This window comes from Leuciscus leuciscus, assembly GCF_965113295.1.
Source record: "Leuciscus leuciscus genome assembly, chromosome: 6".
NCBI classification, from domain to species: Eukaryota; Metazoa; Chordata; class Actinopteri; order Cypriniformes; family Leuciscidae; genus Leuciscus; species Leuciscus leuciscus.
Genome location: NC_138730.1, coordinates 35,793,470 through 35,817,737, shown reverse-complemented (window position 1 = coordinate 35,817,737; position 24,268 = coordinate 35,793,470). Strand labels below are relative to the sequence as shown.

Below are 24,268 nucleotides of genomic sequence, written 5' to 3'. Positions count from 1 at the left end.
AATAGCGTTTTCAATTGAACGGCGTATTTGTGGTGTTATATTTAATTAACTTAATGTTAGGAAATGCGCGTGTCAGAGAGAGTAAGGTCAAGTAAGTCAAATAAACGAATGATGATACATAAACGTGTGTGTGTGTGTGTCTGTGTGTGGCAAACAAAAGTTCGAGGTCGGTAGATGTTTTTGAAATAAAGCTCTCCAAGGCTGCATTTATTTGATCAAAAATACAGTAATATTGTAAAATATTATTACAGTTAAAATATTTTCTGTATTCAGCCATTTATTACTCCTATCTTCAGTTTCACATGATCCCGCAGAAATCATTCCAACATGCTGATATGGTGCTCAAGAAACATTTCTTGAAAACATGGTAGATAAATGGTATAGTAATGGTGTAGTAATATATATATATATATATATATATATATATATACAGTATATACAGTATGTGTGTGCCTTGAGCACTGCTGAGAGTGCTTTATAATATATTATTAAATATATATTCAAATAATTATTGTTATTTTTTGTTAGTAATAGAAGTAAATTGCATGAAATGGTTGATCATGTGACGTCAACATGGCAGCACTCATGAGGAGGTGACCCGCTTCCTGTTAAATAAAACACATTTTTCTAGACTGAAGTACTTTTCATTTCTTTGTGTACAACTTTTTTAATTAGCAAAGAAAATAGGTTTCCGTTTTATTATGCAAAACATAATTCCTTATTTTTGATTCTGAGGTGAGATATGGCATGTCTTGACAGTGTTTGAGAACGGTCCTTTTGTGCTGAAAACTCTGCGCGCTCATATACGATGTGTGGGCGGACATTTCTGAGCATCGGAATTATGAGTGTGTCTTCATGAAATCAAAGATGAAATTTCAGTCAGCAGTTTTTCACCACCCAATTCTGTCTTATCTCTAGTTGTGTTTGTCGGCGCTAACAGACAGGGTTCAGAGTGACTCAGAAGAGATGTGACTGGAAGACGTCTGAGCACATAAATGACAACCTAGCTTTTTAGTGGCAGGACTAATTCACAAGCAAACACCGACTGCCTGTGGATAGCACGCCCCATGAGGCACAGAACAGCTGCGGCACGAGCGGCACACATATTCTCTGGATGTTTATCTTATATCAGTACATCATGAGAGTTCTGCGGCTGAGAATGATTATACCATTCGAGATAGAACGGGCCTCATGACTCACTCTCGGCTCAGGGGACGAAACAGGTGAGGGAAGATTCGTCTGAAGAAGAAATGAAGCTTCATTGAAAGCTAAAATGTATTGAGGAGGAATGCACCGATGTATCAGCCAATAAACGCTATCAGACATAAAAGCAGTTATCTGCACTATCACACTTTGAGTGATTGTTTAAAGGGGAAATAACACACGCAGTTTCTGCCAAGCTCATGCTAATCTTGAGTACCTACACAAATATGGATAAACCCAGCCGTTGGGTTAAATTTTTTAATATATTTTTTTAACCCAACGGTTGGGTTTGTCCAAATTTGACCCAAATTTGGGTTAAAACAGCCCTGCGTAATTTTGTTGTTTTTTTGTTTGTTTTGTTTTTCCCGTGCATAGAGTAGTATTGCATCCTTCATATCGAGTCTTCCCGAAAAAAGCAGAACTCCTGGAGGAGTGCCGTGTAGCGCTGCCGACCGCTTCCGTAACCTGAACTTGCACGTTGATGGGTGCATTTTTGCTCTCGCTCTGGTTGATGTGTGCACACATTATTTTATTTTATCTTTGGCCATGTTTAGCATGAGAATCCATCTCTTTAACAGTGTAAATAAGTCAAAATGCATGAAATAGCATTAGACATCCCCTTTAAAAGCAGCTGAGTATCAGGGCCGATTATTTCTTGTCAATCAAAAGGGGGGCGGTGTTGCCCAAAAGAGGCTGTTTTTGTCAGCCCCGGATCTAATGCGGTTATGGGAAGGAGTGTGACATTCCGAAACAAGCTCTAAGCAGCTGACCAATCACAACACACTGATCCAGCTGACCAATCAGAGCACATTTTGCTTTTCAGAAGGAGGGGCTTCATAGAGCAAGGAACTAAACAGAGCATTTCTAATGGACTGGGAAGAGATGTGCTGCAATAATGTAAAATATGTGAAAATATGGTGGGTTTTTTACATTCAAGCATGAAAATCTATTCTAGTAGGCCCCAAAAATAAAATCAAGACTTTGTAAAAGACTTTGTTTCTCTTTAACAGATAAAACTTTTGAATTGTATTAGTAAATGTTGAGATTGTCATTAACTAAGAGTAATAAATACTGCAGAATTGTTCATTGTTAGTTACCTAAATGTACTCAACTACAGTTAACAAATGAAACCTTATTGTAAAGTTTTATTCTGTTAATGTGAGTTATGAATGTTAATGTGACTGATGTGTTTTATGTTTATAACTAGAACAGTTACACTGAAACATGGAAAAATGTTGATATGAAGAGAATCAAATATTATTTTATAGTATTATTAGGGCTGTGCGATTAATCGCATCCTAAATAAAAGTTTGTATACATGCATATGTGTGTATTTATATATACAAAATAATTATACACAGTACACACACATAATTACACACACAGTACACACACAATAAATATATACATGCATATGTGTATATTTATATATACAAAATAATTATAAACCGTACACACACATATATTATGTAAACACAAACTTTTATTTTGGATGCGATCAATCACGATTACTCATTGCACATTTCTTTTAAAATTGTGTAATCAGCAGATGTCATTCTAAATAATCGGATATTGGTATCGGCACAGAAATCTTATATTGGTGCATCCCTGATTGAAAGAGACAAAATTACAACCTAAAAATGAAGCTGTGTGTGTGTGTGGTGGTAGACCTGTGGGAACCTCATCAGCAGTCATTGTTACAATGAGACGTCTCCACTTTCTGTGTTCACGTCTCAATAGAGAGTGATTGCTGAAAAGAAACCTGTCACTCAAATGCAGCGGCCCGTCCTGTCATCTATAGTGCTCTCACGGAGATGGCACAGAGTGTCAGCCTTCATTCTCTCTCTCAGACCAGAATAGGTCCGATGCCAAGTGCCGGGTCTGAGGGAATGCTCTCAAGCTCCATTGGCTCTCAAGTTCCTTCCAAATTAGGGCCTTTTGTGGCCAAACTTGGCTGCGTCTGAAGCAAACGTCGTCAGGAGCTCTTTTCTTTTCAGTGTGAAAATAGACAGATTTCCAGAAGTGAGTCAACCTTCTCCTTTCAGAGCCGTCACATGCACGCTCCTCAAAGAGGAGTCAATGGGCTCTGTGTGGAGATGAGAGGAGTGTTTAGAGGATGTAAACAGGGAGATGAGGAGCTCGGTTGTACGCTATGGTTTTTTTGGCTGTAGTGCATAAGGGCTTTTAACTTTGTGACTGTCAGTCAGCGAGTCGAGGGGCCGAGGGCTTGTCTGATTGAGATGAATGCAGAGAGGAAGATGGGAATTTTAGGGGAAGGATTTTCATGACAGCCGTCAGGTCTGTGGAATGAGGTGGCATACATGATGTGTCCTCCAAAACAGTGCCTTGAAAGCTTCTGTGTGGTGTCCTTTTACCTTCCAGTCAAATTCCCATGAGACCATAGTGTGTGTATGTGTCTGCATGATGTTCATGTATGTTCTTGATAATGTCAGTGTCAATTGTCTGCCCAAGAGTACAGCCATGGTCGGGTAATGGTCCTGCCAGACTCCTGGCCATACACAAACCTTTACTGCTCCTAGTGGACGACTGCTTTTCCATTTTAGGCACCAGGGGCCGGATTCTCGAAACATTCTTAAGAATGAACTTAACTGCTGTTTTCTTCTTATTTCCTTACTTAAAGGGATAGTTCACCCAAAAATGAAAATTTTGTCGTGATTTACTCACCCTCATGTTGTTCCAAACCTGTATGTTTTTTTAGTTTTTTTTTTAATGTTTTTTGTTTTTTTAACACAAAAGAAAGTTATTGTAAAGAATGTTTATAACGAAAGTTGTACGTTTAGTTTATAACCAGTTGATGGTAGCCATTGACTTCCATAGTATTTTTTGTTTCTTAATATGGAAGTCATTGGCTACCGTAAACTGTTTGATTACCAATTTTCTTTAAAATAGCTTCTTTTGTGTTCAACAGAAGAAAGAAACTCATACAAGTTTGGAACTAATTGAGTTCCATATTTTGGGTGAACTATCCCTTTAAGAATAAAGTTAAAAGCATTAAAGAATGTTCTTACCCTTTTTCTTAAGATCATTATATAAACAAAACTTAAGAATTTGAATTCCTTAAAAGAATATCCTTAACAAATGTATCAAAAATAAATGGCTAGGCTAATGCAAAGACAACAGAAGCTGCAAATATTTGAAGCAGCATATTTACTCAAAATTGTGCATTTACAAATACGTTTTAATATGATGCAGACTTTTTAAGAATAACTCAATTTATTTAATAAAGTTCTATGTAAACAACCCATATAGCAAGCACAAATATATTGGCTCAAATCTCATGTTTTTGTTTATTTAGAACTGTTTTCTATCTGTAATTAAATATACTTGTATTTATAATTGACATTTCTGTCAACACATTGCATTCTGGGATGCTATGACATCCTTATCCGTGACACATATGTGATTATTAACAGCTGTGATACAAAATAATGCTGTCTCGACAGGCAGGCCACTAGGATTTGGAGAAGAGCTTGTGTGTGTTTATGCATAATTTGTGGCCAAACATTTTATATAAGACATGACATCTAAGTTCATTATTTTTTCTTATTATGCCCCTCTCCTCCGATATGAATGGTATAATGGCTCTTTTCCACGGCAGAGGTAAAATGCTATTTTTCCCATATCGGATGAGAGTGTGACATGTCCTCAACTAGCGCCGCCAATTATCAAGAGTACCTGCAGTTCATATCAGCGTGAAGCAGCAGAATCTCATGTACCGTCTCTCTAATAAGACCCCAGCAGGAGAACGACCGCTGAGTCTTACAAGCCACAAAACAACAGCCTCGGCCTCTCCTTCTCTAAATCAAACTACATTTTATTTTAAAAAATCATCTGTGAAGTTAATGATATATCAGGCAGCATATGAGAGTCGAATTGGATAACTACGGGGACTCATCTTATTTAACATCTATTGCCAAAATTATGATCAGTCAAGAATAGAAAATTATTGAACATATTCAGATCAGGAATGTCAGAATCAGAATGCATAATTTGTGCATAAAAAAAATGCCTGTCAAAAACAACACGTGTTGAACGATGTTCACTCACCTGGCAACGTTTTTCAGTTGGATTGGCATTCATTCTCTTTAGCATGCAGTGCGAAGTATTGCACTCAGTTCCCTGATCATTCCGATTCAATTTCAGCAAGTTGAGAACACATTTACACATCCAAGTTATGCATTACGTATGTCCACTGTTCAAAGGTTTGGGTTTTTAATATATTTTAAAATGTAATTTATTCCTGTGATGGCAAAGCTGAATTTTCAGCATCAATACTCCAGTCTTCAGTGTCACATGCTGAGTGTTACTGACACCAAACTTTTCAATGGTTGTGTTATTATGAAAAATTTTGGGGGTTTGGTATTTGGTATTATTTTGGCACTGGATGAACCACTTTTTAAAATACTGCAGATCAATTTGAGGAAAAGCAAAGTAAAGTTCTGCGAGCCAGAATTTCGACAGCTTTGACATTGTTATCCAAACCATAATGAGTTTCCTGCTGTGATTAGTTGTATGCAAGACCATTGAAGTATATCAGTTTATTTACCTACAATTTTTTGTCATGACTTCAAACTCTCTGTAGTGTTGGTTTGTTTGAAGATTGTGAATCCTGATCCCTGTGGCGACAGCAGTTCGGAAAGACTTCTTTATAACTCGGGAATATTTGGCAGTCAGCAGGACGTTTACATTGAGCTGAACTCACAGTTCCTTCCATTCAAAACATTCCACTGGTGTGATGCAACATCGGTCAGCGCGAATGTGTTTGAGCCCTAGATACAGAAGTTTTCCCAGAATTCTGTGCATTTGTGTGCATGTCATGGGTGTGTATGTGCGTCCTACAGTTAATCTGTCTTAACTTGTCACTTTCTGATGTCATTCCTCTGAGCCAGAGGTTGAGGAGTTTGCTGCACAGCTGTGAGTTGTGATTGACTTCATTGTGTTCGGCCAGTAGAGCACCTGCATCAGTCACTGGGGTACAAATATTAATACACCCAACCTGTTCAAACAAATCACAGCACTGACTAAAACACCAGTCCACCAGCCAAAACGTATCAAGACCAGGTGCTCAGGAAACAGACCCAGAGTTGCGGTGTATCCAGGGTCCACACCTGCGAATGAGTGAATTCATAGTGAACCTCAAGACATACTGTGATATTGCTTCCAATTTTCTATTTTCTATTTTTTTTAAATATTGTTTTTCTATTTTTTTAGTGGCTCAAAGTGAGGAATATTCCACTTTTATGTTTTTTGGAAGGAAGAACATTAAGGTATTTCAGATGAACGTGCTGATAAATCTAGAACCAAGGTGGCTGAAAATGAATGGGGTTGATATTGAGTGTTAAAGATTGTGCTGGTACAAATATTAATTAAATAATTGAATAAGATGCAAATCAATGATTGTCAACTCATAAACAGGGTTTATTTTGCCTCATATAGTTTCCTGATATTATATTTACCATATACATTAACACACTCTCACACTCTTCAAAGTTATATCTCAACAATTTGGACTTTATAACTCACAATTGTGAGTTTATATCTCACAGTTCTGAGAAAACAGTCATAATTGCGTGATATAAACTCGGAATTGCGAGAAATAAAGTCAGAATTGTGAGACCAGTCAAAATGACCTTTTTTTAAAACAATTATTCCGTGGCATAAAGAAGCTTCCATAGCTTGCCAATATTGTTGACGATTATGCTTAATTAATCGTGAGTTATGGTTAAAATATGATTAATCGTGCAGCTCTAGATACGTGTATATTTGTAATTACAATTTTTCTTGTGGCAGTGCATTCTGGGATTGCCTGGCATTGTGTCCTAACCAGGTGTGATGACAAGTTTCCAGCAAGCACTGAATGTACAGTTGTTCAAAGTTAGATTTTGAACCAATGAGATGTCATATTTCATAGTGGGCGGGGCTACGCACAGCAGTGATACAGAAATAGAAGCCAAATAAGCAACAAAATGTCTTGTTACTCATCACTTTTCACCGCTGGTTAGAACAAAAATTCTAATGTATATGTTTAGGACATAGTTTTATCCTTGAATTCACAATGCTACTTTTCCTCATCTCTGATTGGATAATCAGAAGAGGGAATTCTGTGCTTATCACTGTGGTTATTTTGGGTGTATTTTCAGGCTTCACTCCAGAGAAACAGGAAGAATAAAACTCGCAGACGAGCTCTCAGGTTTGGGGTCAGAGGTTGGTTGAGTGAAAGCAGTTGCCGGTTCCTTCCTCAGGAGAACTCGGAAAAGCCTTTCCTTTCCAGACAGGAAAACAACAGTCTCTCGCTCCCTGCCTTTCTGTCCTGCTTTCCGAGTCTCTCTCACACAAACCTTTTTGCAATATCTCAATAAATCGAATTATTTTCTAATTATTAATTCAGCTTTTTTAAAGGTGTATTATTTTATTTATTTTTCAGCCAGGCTATTATCAAAATTTGTTAATATGAAGGACTAAAAATGGCACTTTAAAATGAAGGTAAAGATTTGAAGAAATATTATTTTGTTCTAATTAGCTACATATTTAACATTAAATAAATTACAGTTTCAAATACAGCTAGTTATTTGTCAACTAAAAAATTGATTTATTTACTTAGTTTTATTTCTGAATTAATAAGTTGATCATTAATTTCTAAATTTTATTTATGGAACTCCTAGTCCTATTCCTCCATATTTAAAATCATTTTAAAAAGAAATGCATACTTTTATCTTTTAGTAACCAAAGGATATTTCAAACCACTGGACTATTAAAGTGGCTGGTTGATGATTAAAAGGTGATTTAAAAATGCATACAATTAGTGGCCAGTTACAGTAAAAAACAAAACAAACAAACAAACAAACAAAAAAATATATATATTTGACAAGACAAAACAGTTCCATTTTTCTCCACTAGATCTCCCAGGCTGTACCATCGTATCAATTCAGAGTGGAGAGAAATATCTAGTTGTTTAGACATCGATAGTTTTCTTTTTTACAGCACTTCACTGAAGTCCATTATCGTATTTGATTACAAACACTGAGAGTCTGAGCTTGAGAGAGAGAGATGGACGTAAGCGGTGGCTCTCAATCCGCCTCATCCCCAGGGACAGACAGTGGCTAATCAATTTCAGACCAATGGGAGCTTCATTTACATCACAAAAGCTAATTATTGCAGCCTAATCAATCAGCACATCCTAATTAGCTTAGGGCTTGAGTTGGGAGGGAGAGAAAGAGAGATTTCTGCCCTGCTGTACTGAAACGTTTTCAGACATGTTGTTATTGCATATCCAGACAAGCCTGAGGTGAGTTATTTTGTTAAACCTACAGAAAGAGAACGAGATCAGCTGACAAAAAAAGAAACAAATTTATGGATGTACAGTATGTTCTCTTGTTTTTTTTAATAACATTCCAAAAATCTCTTACATTTCTCCATCAGTCTTCAGTCAGGATGTGTGGAGGTCTTATTAAAGACGTCACTCATTTTGGTGTGTGTGTGTGTGTGTGTGTGTGTGTGTGTGTGTGTGTGTGTGTGTGTGTGTGTGTGTGTGTGTGTGTGTGTGTGTGTGTGTGTAGTCCTGGTAAACCCTACATTATGGGGACGAAATATGTACCCACAACGATGGCAATATCTGAAATACTTGATTATTTTTGGTTCCCATGAGGAAAGCTGCTTATAAATCATACTAAGTGATGTTTTTTTGAAAACTAAAAATGTAGAAAGTTTTCTCTGAGTGTTGTGTTTAGGGGTAGGGTTAGGGTTAGAGGGTAGAATAATATGCAATAATATTATACAGTTTGTACAGTATACAAAATTATTATGTCTATGGAATGTACCTATAAAACATGAAAACACGGTGTGGGTGTGGGTGTGGGTGTGTGTGTGTACTTGTAAAACTATCTTTGTGAGGACTGGTTTGAGTTTTAGACCATCAGAGTGAGGACAAAGAGAGTAAAATGGGGACATTTTGGCTGATTGTCCCTTTCTGAGACCCCTTTAAACCTGTTTGAGGGTCAAGACTTGGTTTTAAGGGATAAAGTTATAATTTGGTTAAGGGTAGGTTTAGGGTAAGGGTTTAGGTTAAACACTTATTTGAGATGGGCATATGGGTTAGGGTAAGGAGCTAGAAATGACATTGTGTCAATGAATGTCCTCACAAAGATAGATGTACAAGAATGTGTGTGTGTGTGTGTGTGTGTGTGTGTGTGTGTGTGTGTGTGTGTGTGTGTGTGTGTGTGTGTGTGTGTGTGTGTGTGTGTGTGTGTGTGTGTGTGTGTGTGTGTGTGTGTGTGTGTGTGTGTGTGTGTGTGTGTGTGTGTGTGTGTGTGTGTGTGTGTGTGTGTGTGTGTGTGTGTGTGTTGGGTAACTGAGAAAAATGTGTCTTCTCAGTTGGGAAATTGAGAAAATACAGCCTGAGAGATACATAATAAGGATTTTTATGCACTACTGACTACAGAGTTCGTAAGATTTTTATTTTATTTTATTTTTTTATTAATTTACTTAAATTTATCAAAAGTGACAGTAAAGACTTATATTTCTACTCAACAGAATCCGGAATATTCAATATCCAGAATATTAAGCAGTACATCTGTTTTCAACATTGATAATAAGAAGAAATGTTTCTTGAGCAGCAAATCAGCTTATTAGAATGATTTCTGAAGGATCATGTTGGATCATGAAGGATCATTTCTGAAAGAATTATGCAGAAAATTCAGAGACAGAGTCTGTATTTTTTTTTACATTTTCAATCCCTCCCCATCCAATCCAGAACAGACTGCCTTAGAGGATGTTAATTAAACAGTAATAGTACAAAAGATGATGAAAATAAATAATAATAATAGCAATAATTATAGTTATAAATTACATTTTTAAATATATTGAAATATAAAACGGTTATTTTAAATTGTAATAATATTTCTTTCTTTTTGATCAAACTGCTACCCCACCAGTTCATGTATTTTCTCTTTTTTCTTCTCATATGTGACTGACTGACTAGCTTGGAGCATGACGCATGAAGCACTGAATGGCCCATAGCCATTTCCAAACAGTCTGACAGTTCAGAACTATTACACATCATTAAACCGCTTCTCCTTAATCTAACCGCAGTCTTCTTCTTCACAGACATGGCTTGCAGTTAATCTCCAGCAGTGATTTTACATGCAGATCCGCTTTGGGATTGATTGTGTGTCTGTGCTAGAAGCATGTCCTCGTACGGTGCATCTTATGGCCTGTTATCGTCATGGGGTTTGGTACAGCTGAAGATGCAATTTTCACTTTTACGAGGATTGACGTTCGAGCAGCACAGTGTAAGAGGTCGATAGATTTACATTCATGTTCTAAACAGGTTTCGAACGGAAGGGACTCGATCAGCAGTCATTTGCATAAATTATGAGAACGGCAATTAACATGACAGGTCGCCGAGAATTAAGATGGGCATCAAATGTTGAGAAGAACCCTATTTCAGGTGCATGTTGAACTACTAAAGTATGTTATTATTAAAGTGCTACCCAAACACATTTCATTGCTGAAGCGGAGTCCCTGAAGATGACTACATGTATTAATAGATTTTAATTAGTGGTGTTTGCTAAGGCAATCATCATCATTATAATTGCTAATACCTGTGGTGAGAGATTTGAACAAACCCCTGATTCAAAGTATTCGACTTTGCAGCATAACTCCTGCATTGATTGTGCAACAGTAATAATTCATACCTCAAATTCTGCAGTTTATTGAAAAAAGGTGTTTTGTTATTTTTCTGAGTAATCTGATTAAATTTTTGCTTGGTGGACAGTAAATTGGGTGCAATAATTGTTCAATGAAGGAGGAATCTGAGCCATATTTGAGGATGTTTGAGGATATTTATTGAGTTGAACCACCTAGAGAGCACAACATTTTAGTTTTAAGCTTCTCCATGGTATTCCAGTCCCATTTTACTCAACTGTGCCTGTCCTGGTAATTGTCATGATTTACACACTGTAATGATGAAGTGAAACAATATGAGTTTGAGTGATGTAGAGCGAGGATGTTTTGTTGTGAGTTGTGACTCCGCTGCACCGCTTCCCTCCAGGTGTTTGTTTTTGTGACTGAGGAAATTGCTCATAAATTTCAAATGACGCTTTGCAGAGAGACTCAGATTTCCCCAGATTCCCTCACAGTCAGATTTACGATACAGCAAAGAACTGGTGCTGATATTAATGGGTAGCACCCGCCTCCTCCCAAAAATCGTGCAGACTGCGATTTAATTAAATAAATGTATACTATTTTCAGAGTGAAATGCGGCATTCACACACCTGATATTATGAGTTGCATGCGTGTAAATGAACACAGTGCAGAGCTTCACCCTGAAACCAGCAGCACATATTTTATAAAATAAATCAAAGCTGTTTGAAAGAAATTAAAGGTCCCATTCCATGGATTATTTTTATTATTTTATAATGTTTCCAGGGGTGCCCTTATAATGTTAGTATATTTTTTAGATCAAAAATTGTTATAATTTAGAAATAAAAGGTATATTTCCTAGCCTGATTTCATTCCCTGTTTTGAACACTCTGTTTGAAGGGGCGTGTCTGCTGTGAGACTTCAGTGTAAACACCCACTGCTGTGATTGGCTGACATGCTTGCATATGAAATATCTGGCATTACATGTGGAACTATCTGGAAAACTTTTACTATTACAGCTATTATACGTTTTTACTATTACAGCTATCTGGATTAACGAATCGTGAGAATTTTTTTAAGTATTTAGATCTATTCCCATCACATAAAAGGTTGCAGTGATTATGAGCATTGAGCAGATGACAGCCTGTTGATCGCGTGAAAGATCTTATCATTGCAACGCAGTTTCTGCACTCTCACTAATGATTTCACCAATGCAAACATAAATACAGTAAGAGCTTCGTTGTGCAGTGTAACAGCGTCATTGATTTCATAACGAGTTTTGGCAAGTGTCAGATAAACTCGCGCTGTGTGATTGACAGCTTGGGCGATTGGAAAGGGATTGTTCTTTGATCGCTTTCTGTATATTAATCACAGTTTAAGTAAGATTATTTTCATCCTACTAAGAGAAACGATGTGAAGAGTGATCGCTACTTCCATATTAAATCACTACTTACTTACTTACCGCTTGCTGGAATATAGTTGGAACTGCCCCCTTCTTCAGTATGAGACGCTGAGAGAAGCCTGCTTGATATTATCCCAGGTTAGAAAAACAGTCCGTGGTGAAAAGGACAGAGCAAACTAACAACTTCGAATTAAACTTTTGCGGTATCCGATTATAGATAAACATCAACCACGTCTGTTGACATTTCGCCATCAATACGCCTGTGTTCCTGTGGGTGGAGGTTATGGTTCTAGTGACATCATTAAAGAAGGAAGTAGAGGGGTGTAGTCCAATCCAGCCGTTTTTTGTAGTCAACTTCTGTTAAACAAAATATCTCGCTTGGCATTGAAATTTGAGCTTTATAATTTTACAGATATTATTTATACTCTAACAACAACATTACACACTAACTAAAGTTTGAAACATGGGATCACATAGAACGGGACCTTTAAGATGTAAATGTTAGTGTTCTAATTTTACAGTAAAATATAATGTATTTTATCCCCGTTTTTTATTTTATTTTACAGTACAATAGCGTTATTACAACATTTAATATTTTGTTTAATATTTTTTAAATGAAAACTCAAGTAGAGAGTTTTTGTTTTTTTTACGCCATTTTTTTTCCCAATTTACAAAAAAAATTGGTGCAGGATTTGCTTTGAAATTATTTTGACTCAGAAATTGCTAGTAAATTTCACAAATAATTACTAAGAAATGTTAAGAAACACATTGAATGAAACATGAAATTAGACTGAAGTAGAAAGTCTGACAAACTATTTTCTTATAACATATACTTCAACTATTTTTTACAATAAAAAAATAAAATTTATTACAGAAAAGCTTTTCATAAATTGCTCAGCCCTAAAAGGATTTTGCCGTTAAAAATCTGCTTTTTTTTTATTGTATTTATTTTATATGCAGATTAACTCCCAACAAAATCACCCCACTTACTCTAAATTAGAATGAGTACTAGAATGAGAATGAGACCTGTATTTGTTAAATAGCAATATATTTTAGGAAAAACTAAATATTGCCTTTTTTTCCCCCAAAATGCAAGCCCTACTTGCATGTGTGTGGTGGTGACCGTGACTGTGCCCTCTGCTCGGGCTGTTTGTCCGTGGCTCCGCATGAAGGACTTTGTTACAGGAAAAGTCTTGTTTAGTTTGCTTATGTGGTGTCGTGATATGCTTGTGCCAGCAATTTTCTGCCATTTTCCCTGTTGCACTACTAGGGCAATGACAATGACCCCGACCCGCCAATACCCTTTCCCCCTCTTTTCTCGCTCTCCCTTCCTCTTTGCTCTGTTTCTCACATATAGTTTCCTTCAACAACAGTCTAGCCGTTTAGTTTCCTATATAGAAATACTGCTTCGGTGGAGTGTAGTTGAATGTGACTGATACTGAGGCTCTAAATTTGTGTTTAATTGAAGTGCATGCAAGTACGTCTTAGTTACGGAGGATCCATGAGAATTCTGTGTGTATATCACCACCGAGTGGCCGTGACATGAACTGCATGTTAGTAAGCCGCTCACGACCCAGCGATGCCCCACAGGAGTGTGGCTTTAGACGCACGATGATTGAAAACAGAGGAAAAAGGTCATCGGATAGGGTGGTGCTGAGCGTGTAAACCAACAGGAGTGAATATATTAAACAGAACAAAGAAGAGAAGGAAAGAGCAATCACACCACTCTCATATCAGGAGAAATCAGTAGATTGTTTATTTCCAGGCTGGTACTTGCCATGATAGAAATTCTGGTTAAATGATTGTGTTCTCCCTCTCTTTATGGGTCTCTGCTAGAATTATGCTGAATGCTGCAGTATATTAGAACAGCTCAGCTTATTTGATTTGACGTGAGCCATCAGTCCCAGCTCTGCGCTCTGTGTGTGTGTGTGTGTGTGTGTGTGTGTGTGTGTGTGTGTGTGTGTGTGTGTGTGTGTGTGTGTGTGTGTGTGTGTGTGTGTGTGTGTGTGTGTTTGTGTGTGTGTTTAAGCCTTTTTCTGTCCCTGTTGGCTCTTTCAGAGAACATTAAACTGCATCATGCCGTTGGCAATACACATCCTTTATGTGTGTTCAGTTTTGACAGTTATTGTGTGTGCATGTTTGTGTGTACAGTCAAACACGTCAGTGCTCTTATGCCTATTGGCCCTTTTATAAGTTAGCATGTAGATTAAAACTTTTAATTTCTATTTTATTTGCGTAGCTTTCATTTACTGACACTTGCTCATTATAATTTGATTTGAAAACAAATAGGGATGCAACAATGTATGATATATATATATATATATATATATATATATATATATATATATATATATATATATATATATATATATATAAATGTACATATATTTTCATATATTTTATAAATATTTATAATATAACTATATTTTTATATTGCATATTTTTCTCTCTGTTATATCCTATTTCCTAAAAGAAAACCTGTCCAGTGTTTTAATGCTGTCTGCTTCCTTGTTTTGGTCCTTTTTGTGTTTGTCCAATTCTATCATCTGTCAGGGACAGACGTGTGAATGAAGAGACATCACACAGGGAGAGCGGAAAGATAACAGAATGAGAATAGAGTGGTGTTCACAAAGAAAGAGTGAGATTGAGTGTGATGGAGGTGTTTAACACTGGCTTCGACACACAGTAGAATATTGAACTCTGTGTGAGAGAATATACACTGAATCTTTTAGCAGAGTTTGGACTGTGGGTGTGGGGGGGGGGGTGCAAGTCATAAGTGCCAGACTGTAGTGAGAGAATGTGTTTATACTGTAAATGTGAAGACTTTACTCTGACAAAAAAAAAAGAAAAGACATTTTTTTTTTACCTAGGAGTCAACATTTGCAACATTTGGCTTGTCAGGTAGCATAGCCCTCCATTTTGCAGGGAAAATGTATCCTTCGCCACTGACAACTGACAAACATTCAAAAGTTGCTTTAAAACAAATCTAAGATACATTTCAATTTTACATTTTATTATATATAGTAGACTATTTGCTAGTAGATGTCATGCAACAGCTGAACCGCCATTAATATGAATAGTAATACTAACTGATAGCTTAGAATATTCTTTTGACATCTTATGGCAGTTTAACTTCTCAGGTAAATATATCTTTCTTTAAGCATGTTTTTACTGAAAAACATAAAGAGAAAGAAAGGAAATTTGAGTGAGAGTTTTTCTGCATTTAAAACCTAAGAGTCAACACTGTGCAAATTTTGTATTTAAGTATTATTTCAGTATCTTATAGTAATTTTCTTAGGTAAATATTTGTTACTTCATGATTTATTTTTGAGAGAGTGTTTTTTTGTGTGTGTGTGTCTTTGCATTTACCCACTGGGTCATCACTGTACACACTCAGCAGAATGTTTTTTCTTAGGTAAATATATGTTATTTTTAGGATGTAAAGAAATTTTTACTAGCAAACATGTTGAATATACTGATTAAGAGAGAGAATGTGGCAAATTTTCTGTTTATTTACCCTCGGGGTCAATGCTGTGCATAATGTGCAAGCGTTTGGTTGACTTGTTGCCGTCTCCAGCCCTGTCTTTCACAGATGAATAAATTCATGCATCTCTACCAGAGCTGTTAAAATAAATAAGTCTCCGCCGTTCACTACACTAATGTCTGATTCATTCTGCACCACGTACGCTCAAGTGCACAAGAGGGACGCATCCAAGAATTCACTAATTTGGTGTTGGAGTGCAGATTCAGAATGGAAGAAAGGTGTTGTGGGACAAGTTATGCTCTTTTTCATATGCATTATGAAGTCTCACTGAAGCATATCAAGAGCTCTACAGTTCAATTCCCCTTTACGACCGGTTGTGTTCACGCGCGTCAAAATTATTTTTATGCTGGAGGCGAGAGAAATTATAATTCTTACCTACCAGTAAAAGATTACCATGTGGCTGATGTTGGTCCTTTACTGCAATACAGATATTTATGATGTGAATAATGTAGCTATAGTTCCAGTTTATGAGAAAAATTTTACACACTGCTTGCGTTTTAATGAGTCAATAAAACCCATAAAAAAAATGTAATGTGCAGAAAATGTTTAAGACACAGTCTTCACACAGTATAACATCCCATCTGTTAAATCAAAATAACTTCGTTGTAGGGATGTTCAAAGTTGACTAGTTGGTGGGCTGCCTAAACAATTAGTTGACTTGTAGTTTTTAAGCACTTGATAAGTAACAAATATTTAAATAACTTGAACATTGCTTACAGCAATTTTCGGCAGTCCCTGTTTTGTAGTATAGTTGTTTCCCAAAAAATACTTTTTTTTTTTTTTTGAGTAAGTTCCTGATGTATTCATGGGTTTCATCAGGTCCCTTTCCACAGGTGTATAAAATCAAGCACCTAGATTATGAATGCAGACTGCATTGTGCTTGATTAATACACCTGTGGAAAGGGACCGGATGAAATCCATGAATAAGGTAACTGGCATATAAGCAGAAACATTAAGATATTCATTAAAGTGCCCTCTTGTGGTCAATTCTCACAAAATTTGACAGTCGGCATTGTATAGGCGACCTACAGGTATGTGCAAATTTGTTTCATGACCACTATGCATCTAAGTCTGCATGAAACAGAAATCATGAAAAAAGCAATCATCCGAGGTATATGGTTAATGGCTTCAAGAACAAGAAAAAAAAATGGCAGGGTAGGGGAAGGTCATGTTAGGACATGCCAGCACTTCTACATGGCTATATTTGCTATGTGTATCAAGATTTGTTCAAAAGATATAGTTCAATTAGTCCATGTAGACCACGCCCAAAAATGTGTTAGAAATGACTTAAGGAATCAAAATTCTTTTGAAAACTTTTTGTTGTGAGGGTCTCTAGTCTAGAGGATGAATACAAAATATTGTGTAAATCGGACTTTTTTTACCGAAAATGTTAAATGGCGGAAAAATATTGTAGACTCAAGTGAAATCTGAGATATGCACTTGGTTTGTTTTGATTCAGGCATTTTCCTATTTACTTGTGTCCTAATCATTTCTCCATCCCTTCTCATCCTACAGGAAGTTCTACTACATCACCCTGTTACGGGACCCCGTGTCTCGCTACCTGAGCGAATGGAGACACGTCCAGCGCGGGGCCACGTGGAAAACTTCCCTGCACATGTGTGACGGGCGAACCCCCACGCCGGAGGAGCTGCCCCCCTGCTACGAGGGCACCGACTGGTCGGGCTGTACGTTACAGCAGTTCATGGACTGTCCGTACAACCTGGCGAATAACCGACAGGTGCGCATGCTAGCCGACCTCAGCCTGGTGGGCTGCTACAACATGTCTTTCATCCCGGAGAAGAAGCGTGCGCAGGTGCTACTCGAGTCGGCCAAGAAGAACCTGCGAGACATGGCCTTCTTCGGCTTGACTGAGTACCAGCGCAAAACGCAGTACTTGTTTGAACGGACCTTCCACCTCAAGTTCATCAGGCCCTTCATGCAGTACAACAGCACGCGGGCCGCTGGCGTGGACCTGGACAACGACACGGTGCAGCGGATCGAGGAGCTGAACGACCTGGACATGCAGTTGTACGACTACGCCAGGGATCTTTTTCAGCAGCGTTACATGTACAAGCGACAACTAGAGCGAAGAGAGCAACGCCTAAAGAACCAGCCCCTCTTCCCCTTTCGTCGGACGCCCAGCTCTGATCCTAATTTCAGGGATGACGCGCCGGAGTCCGAAGCGTCCCGATTGCCCACAGAGGACTACATGAATCACATCATCAACCGCTGGTAGCAGTGCTGGGGGGAGGGGGACGGGAAATACAGGTTGACGAGGAGGAAAATAATGCGATCCCCAGGTCCAATCAAGCGGGAGAGGAAAATGGCAAACGAGAAAGAGATAGAACTTTAGCGCCACCATCAAATACGGCCCTCCCCCCTTTTTCTGTTGTGCTCCAGGATATCCTTCGATCGTCTCGGAGAGGGAGGACTCCAAATACAGGACATCTGGCACTGCAAATACTTTTCTGCCAGGTCAGAAATGTGACTGATTAACTTAAAGCACTGAGCCTGAACTTAAAACTAAGAGGTGAAGACTTCTACAGGCGCAATCGCCCACAGAAGGAAAAAACATAAAAATTATCAAAATTATATTCACTGCAGATTTTAAAAGAATGAACCGAATGAAATTGTATAGAGGTATTTGCTTAAATGTCTGCTGCCATTTCAGCCATGACCTTGTGACGATAACGGTCTGTCTCTTTATTTTTTTGTTTATTATGGTCTGATTTCTTTGACTTATTTTTAAAAGGGATATTTTCATCCCTCAAAGAGGTAAAACTCACAGCACTGAGACCAACAGAGCTGCCTAACACTTATTGGATGCAATTTATTAGCTTTTCATAATCAGTGATGACTTGAAGAGGTCTGTTCTATTGTCCTTTTTTGTGTGTATTTGCACGTCGGCTGCAAATTTCGTTGGACGGACAGACAACACGTGGACCATAGCCATTATTTAAGCTTTCAGCATACTGTACGAGAAAATCCCTGTGAGCTAAGTGTACTAATATAAACTTGCTGAATGTGAGAGGTCTTTCGTTTGTCCGATCAGACAGATGTCTAGGTTCTAGGTTGTCATCAGCACCCAATCCAGGCCATTTCTTGGTAGCCGAGTTGGGAAACTGGTGGAGATCCAAAGAGGAAACTGTGTCTTATTTTACCCTTAGTAAGGATAGGCTCTGTGTTTCCGAGCAAAGTCGTGCTCTCTAAATGCGATTGACTCGATAATGATGCCTGTGTGTCAGTCAATAACAGGAGCGTCGTAGAGTTTGTGTGTATGTGAAAGAGAGAGCTCGTGAAACGCAAGCAGAAGGAAGAAGCAGCAAACGCAGCCTTTATAAATGTCACCACCATTCCCAATTCCCAGAGACTACTCATTATTTAGTATGCGGGTAGATGGAGGATGACTGTGTGTGTTTGAGATTTTAAGCATTCTATTGAGGATGACTGTTTTGAGTATGCAAGCATGTTTGGGTGTTACTTTTTTCTTTGTGAGTGTATGCAAGTTTGTGTTTCATGACCAATCTCTTGCCATGGTCCTCAGGGACTGAAGCTGTTGCCAGTAAGGGGAGAAGAATGATGTCACATGTCTCCCCTTGTGCATATATTTGTTAACTTTGAGTTGTTTGTTGTTAAAGGAATAGTTCACCCTGAGAAATGACAATTCTGTCATTACTTACTCAGTCCCAACCTGTATGACCCAAAAACGAGATGTTTGCAGAATGGCCAAGCTGCTCTTTTCCATACAAATGGAGGTAAGTAGGGAAAACGGACAAACAAATACCAGAAAAGTATAAAGTAAGTCATACAGACTTGTGCACTATATTTAAAGTATTCAAGTGTATTCCAAGTCACTTAAGTCATATTGACTGTTTGTTTGTTTTTTGTCACTTTTGGAGCTTGACAGCTCCAGTCCTCATTCACTTTCATTGTACATAAAAGAGTAGCGTGAACATCCTGCAAAGCGTCTCCTTTTAAGTTACACTGAGGAAAGAAAGTCATACAGATTTGAAACGACCCAAGAGAGTAAATAATGACAGAATTGTCATTTCTCTGGGCGAACTGTCCCTTTAAGTTGATGACTACACAAAACAACATCAGAGTAAACAGTGTGCGAATAAGGTATCAGGAAGAATTACCCTACTGGAAATGTGTCATTCCTGTTTAACTGACTCTTAAGGTGTTATGAGGGACATTTTACTTTACTTACTGCTCTGCAATGGGAATTTATTTTCTCAGTTACCATAAAGACAGACTACTCTTCACCTACTGCATATTTAACCAAACCTAGAGTGTTGTTATGTTATACAGGAACAAACATCTTATCATGAACGATCTGCATAACTCATGAATGATGAAGCCCTTTATTAATATATTGATGTGATGCTGTCATTCCCTTCAGCTGATGTGCTCTCCTAATGGAAACCCTCTGTGGGTTGTAGTAAATGTTGGTCTCATTGCAAAATAGTTTGGTGACCAAATGTTTCTAAGTCTTAATTCAACAATGACGTACAGCTAATCAGAGTAGAGAATTGTTGTGCTTTAAAATTGATCACTGTCAAGTATTAGGTCAGAAACATACTCTACAGTGGCAGTAACAAATCTCAATACTCAAAGCCTGGGGTAACAAAGTCACCTTTAAATATCTGTGCCATTAAAACGGATGTGTTATTCAGGTAACTAGCTACTGTATAAACATGTAGATGGTTTAACTTTTACTTACTTGCTCAGCTAGATTCCCTTCAAACTATTGCTCAGCCATTGACGTTAGTTGACCTAAAAAAGAAAACGGACTAACAGTTTATGCTATAGCACCTCTAGTGGTAATTCTGAGAATGCCACACATTTGAATGGATTGCATTCAGACTGTTTTCAGAACACAGCAGTATCTAAAATTAAGCTAGATGCATTTGCCTTCACCTACTACCGTAGAGTATGTTTCCAACCTTATGTGAGTCTAGCAAAGTGACTCAAACTCTTTTTGAAAGAATGTGTGTGTTTGTTGAGTGCGAGAGAAGCACTAGCGAATCGTTGAGCTCTGCTCGCGGGTGCATTTATTCATCACATCCAATTCATCTGCTCTGGGTATTTTCTCATCATTTCAACAATGGATCGTCAAATACACCATTAAAAAAAATCATTTTTATATAAACATGTCAATGCTTCCTGTCTTTATTTTCATTTATTACGGAGGTGCTCAGGGAAAGTGTCACACAAGCACAATTAAGGTATATTATGGATTATTTTCATTTTAACTTCTGTGGACATTAATATAGACAATCAATTTGACTCTTCTTTGACAGTTTGTGAAAATAAATGAAAAAGTGGTTATAATAATGCACTTCAATGGAATATACAGTTCCAAATGATTCAACCCCCACTGCAAATCAGGTTTATTTGCAAAATGTACAGACTTTCAGTTGTTTGCAATGAACAAATCAAACAAAAGTAATTGAAATAGCTCAACACAACAATTTAAAGTGGTTTCCCCAAATTCAACTGAAATGCAACTTTTAATGACTTATGCGGTCTCAGAATTATTTAACCCCTTCATGGCAAGCATTTTTTGTACTAAGTAGAGCACCCTTTTGCTGTTATGACCTGCTGAAAACGAGATGTATAACCAGACACAGCTTCTGGCAGCATTTCTGAGGAATCTTAGCCCATTCCTCATGAGCAATGGCCTCCAGTTCAGTGGGTTCAAAAGTTCAAAAAGGTTTGCGTGCTACAACCGCCTTCTTCAAATCCCACAAGAGATTTTCTATGGGGTTCAAATCAGGTCAAATCTTCCAGGTCTTCTCTTAACTTTTTGGGCCATTCTTTTGACTTAGCCATATTTCTAACATGCAGTCAAACGTGACACTCCACAAACCTAGCCAGTTCAGATATTATATTGTGTTCTAGCTCAAGCAAACCTGGTGCAACTAATGAAGCCCTTGATTAGTTGCATCAGGTGTGCTTCTATTCTATTCAGGGGGTTGAATAATTTTGAGATTGCAGAAGTCATTAAAAGTTGCATTTTCAGTTGAAATTGGGGAAACCACTTGAAACATTTTATATGAATAATTTTTATTACAACTGTATTAACCCCCATGTAGTAGCCTAACATATTTTTGCAGATTTATTTCATAAAACCTGTAAAATTATTATGAAGCAATAACAAGAAGACATTTTGTTTGAAGTCTTTTAATTAAAGAAATTAAATATATAGATATTCTTTCTAATTAAATGCCAGTTTTTCTTGTTTGACATGGCAAAACTGGCAACATTCATTCAAACTACATTTAGAAAAGATGATAATAGAAAAAAAGATGTAATTATTTTATAAAAAATATTTAAAAGTATACAATATTACTGTTTTTACTGTATTGCATGCAGCCTGTTGGGTATAAGACTTTCAAAAACATTCTAAAATATCTTACTTTTGAATGGAATTTGGTATAATAAAAACAATTACTATGATTTCCATTTTGATATATTGACCATTTTTTTTCCAATTCAAAAGAGATGGAAATGGAAATGCACTGCAGGAATGACCCTTTGAAGCTCAAACACGGAGCTGACAGGCAGCATCTCACCACACACAGCGCTGAAGCCTCGGCTACGCTACAGAAGCAGCTGACTCAGACGAGAGCGCTCTCCCTGGTAATTACTAAATATCTCCTGGCACGGATATCAAGACACGCTTCTTTGTCCTGTTGAATTGAATGGCGGAGAAGCACCGTATCAGCAGCCATTATTGTCTGAAATGGATGGGGGTAATCACTCCGGCTCCTCTGAGTTCTGCAGGGGTAATGAATTGCCACACTGTGTCTCTTGGACAAGAGCCACGCGAGAATCACTTGCACCCGGGCCATTGTTCTTCCAGGATATAATAAGAATTTCCAGTATTACAAATACAGTATAAAGAAAAGATGAAGTGGCTGGGAAAAGAATGAGGAAAGTTTCTATAGCTCTGCACAATAATATTGAACCTAGACAATGAAGTCAAACAACATACTTTTGTTTTGAGCTCAATAATTAACCACTGGCTTCAGCAGCTCTTTGAATTTATTAAAACAAAAAGAGCCTAAAATTATCCAAGCATGTATCCAGATATTCAGCACTGAAGTGGACCAAGTTTTTTTAAAGGGATAGTTCACCCAAATTCAATTTAGTTACCTCACTGTAAAAAGTGTTCAGTTGACTTACTTAAACAAATTAATAAACCCGTTGCCTTAAAGTTATGGAGTAAATAAACATAATGCTTAATTGAAAAAAATAAGTTATGTGAACTTGACAATTCCACATTACTTAAAGTAATTAAGGACCCCATTGTAACATCCTACAAAAAAAAAGAAAAAAAAAAAGGATGACATCTAGTCGAGAAGACTACATTAATCAGATATTGGTTGTGTCCGAAATCGCCCCTATACCCTCATATCAATATCAAATTTATTTCTAGAACACAGTTCCAGTAGTGGGATTGAATGTGAGATTTAATAAGTGCACTCAATAACGTCCACAATGGTTTAGGACACTCAGTGGCTGTTCCCTCAAATAGTGCCCTGTTTAAAGTCTCTATGAAAAGTTTTTTGGCTTTTAGTATGAATATGTTAGTCTTACTGTTATCTATAAGCTAGTGTGCTCCAAAACAATGACAAAATTTGCATTTACTGTAGAAGACCAAACCCAACGTTGAAAATGAAAATCAGGTTCATGTCAGAATCCAACGTCAGATTGACGTCAATCTCCAACATTGGACAAACGTTGTATTGTGGTTGAAAATGAAAATCAGGTTGACGTCAGAAACTACATTTTGCAGACGCTTTTATCCAAAGCGGCTTACATTGCATTTCAAATTACATACAGTCTTATCAGTTCGTGTTTTCCCTGGGAATTGAACCCATGACCTTGGTGTTACAAGCGCCAACACTCTACTGTTTGAGCTACAGGAAAGCCTAATCAGTTGGGTTCTGACGTCAACTCGACTTTCATTTCCAACCAAAATCCAATATTTTAGTGCTTCAACCTAAAGGAAAATGAAAAATGTATCCTTGGCAACTGAAATAAAATACGTTTTTAATATTCAATTTTCAGTTAATGATATTTTAGTTCAAGTAGCCATTTTTATGGTTTTAGTTTTAGAAAGTAAATCCAATAAGGAGAAATGCATGATGCAGAATGAACAATAAATAGTATTTAATAATCCAGGAAAGCCGATGCAAAAACACAATTGCATAACTTCAACACAAGACAAAGAACAGAGGATAACTAAGGGATTAAATACAAGGGAACACATGATGATTGACAGGTAATTACAGGATCTAGATTCTAGATCCTGTAATTACCTGTCAATCATTATGTGTTCCTTTGTTCTAGATTCTAGAACTAAACCAAAACAGAACATACATGTGACAGTTTTAGCTAAATAACAAATAATACACTACATCATCCCTAACCTAACCCAAACCCAGGTT

The 24,268-nt window shown here is 37.4% G+C and overlaps 2 protein-coding genes across 2 annotated transcripts in view; one reads left to right on the top strand and one right to left on the bottom strand.

Annotated features, from left to right (window-relative positions):
* hs6st1a (heparan sulfate 6-O-sulfotransferase 1a) overlaps positions 1-20,965 on the top strand; it is a 125,261-nt gene extending 104,296 nt beyond the window's left edge. Inside the window, exon 2 of the mRNA XM_082173626.1 lies at positions 17,325-20,965. Within this exon, the coding sequence (XP_082029752.1) occupies positions 17,325-18,045 (721 nt within the window). The 3' untranslated portion in view covers positions 18,046-20,965. The remainder of the gene's footprint in view (positions 1-17,324) is intronic.
* Positions 1-24,268, bottom strand: part of LOC309501506 (uncharacterized protein) — a 496,325-nt gene that overhangs the window by 198,461 nt on the left and 273,596 nt on the right. The window lies entirely within an intron of this gene.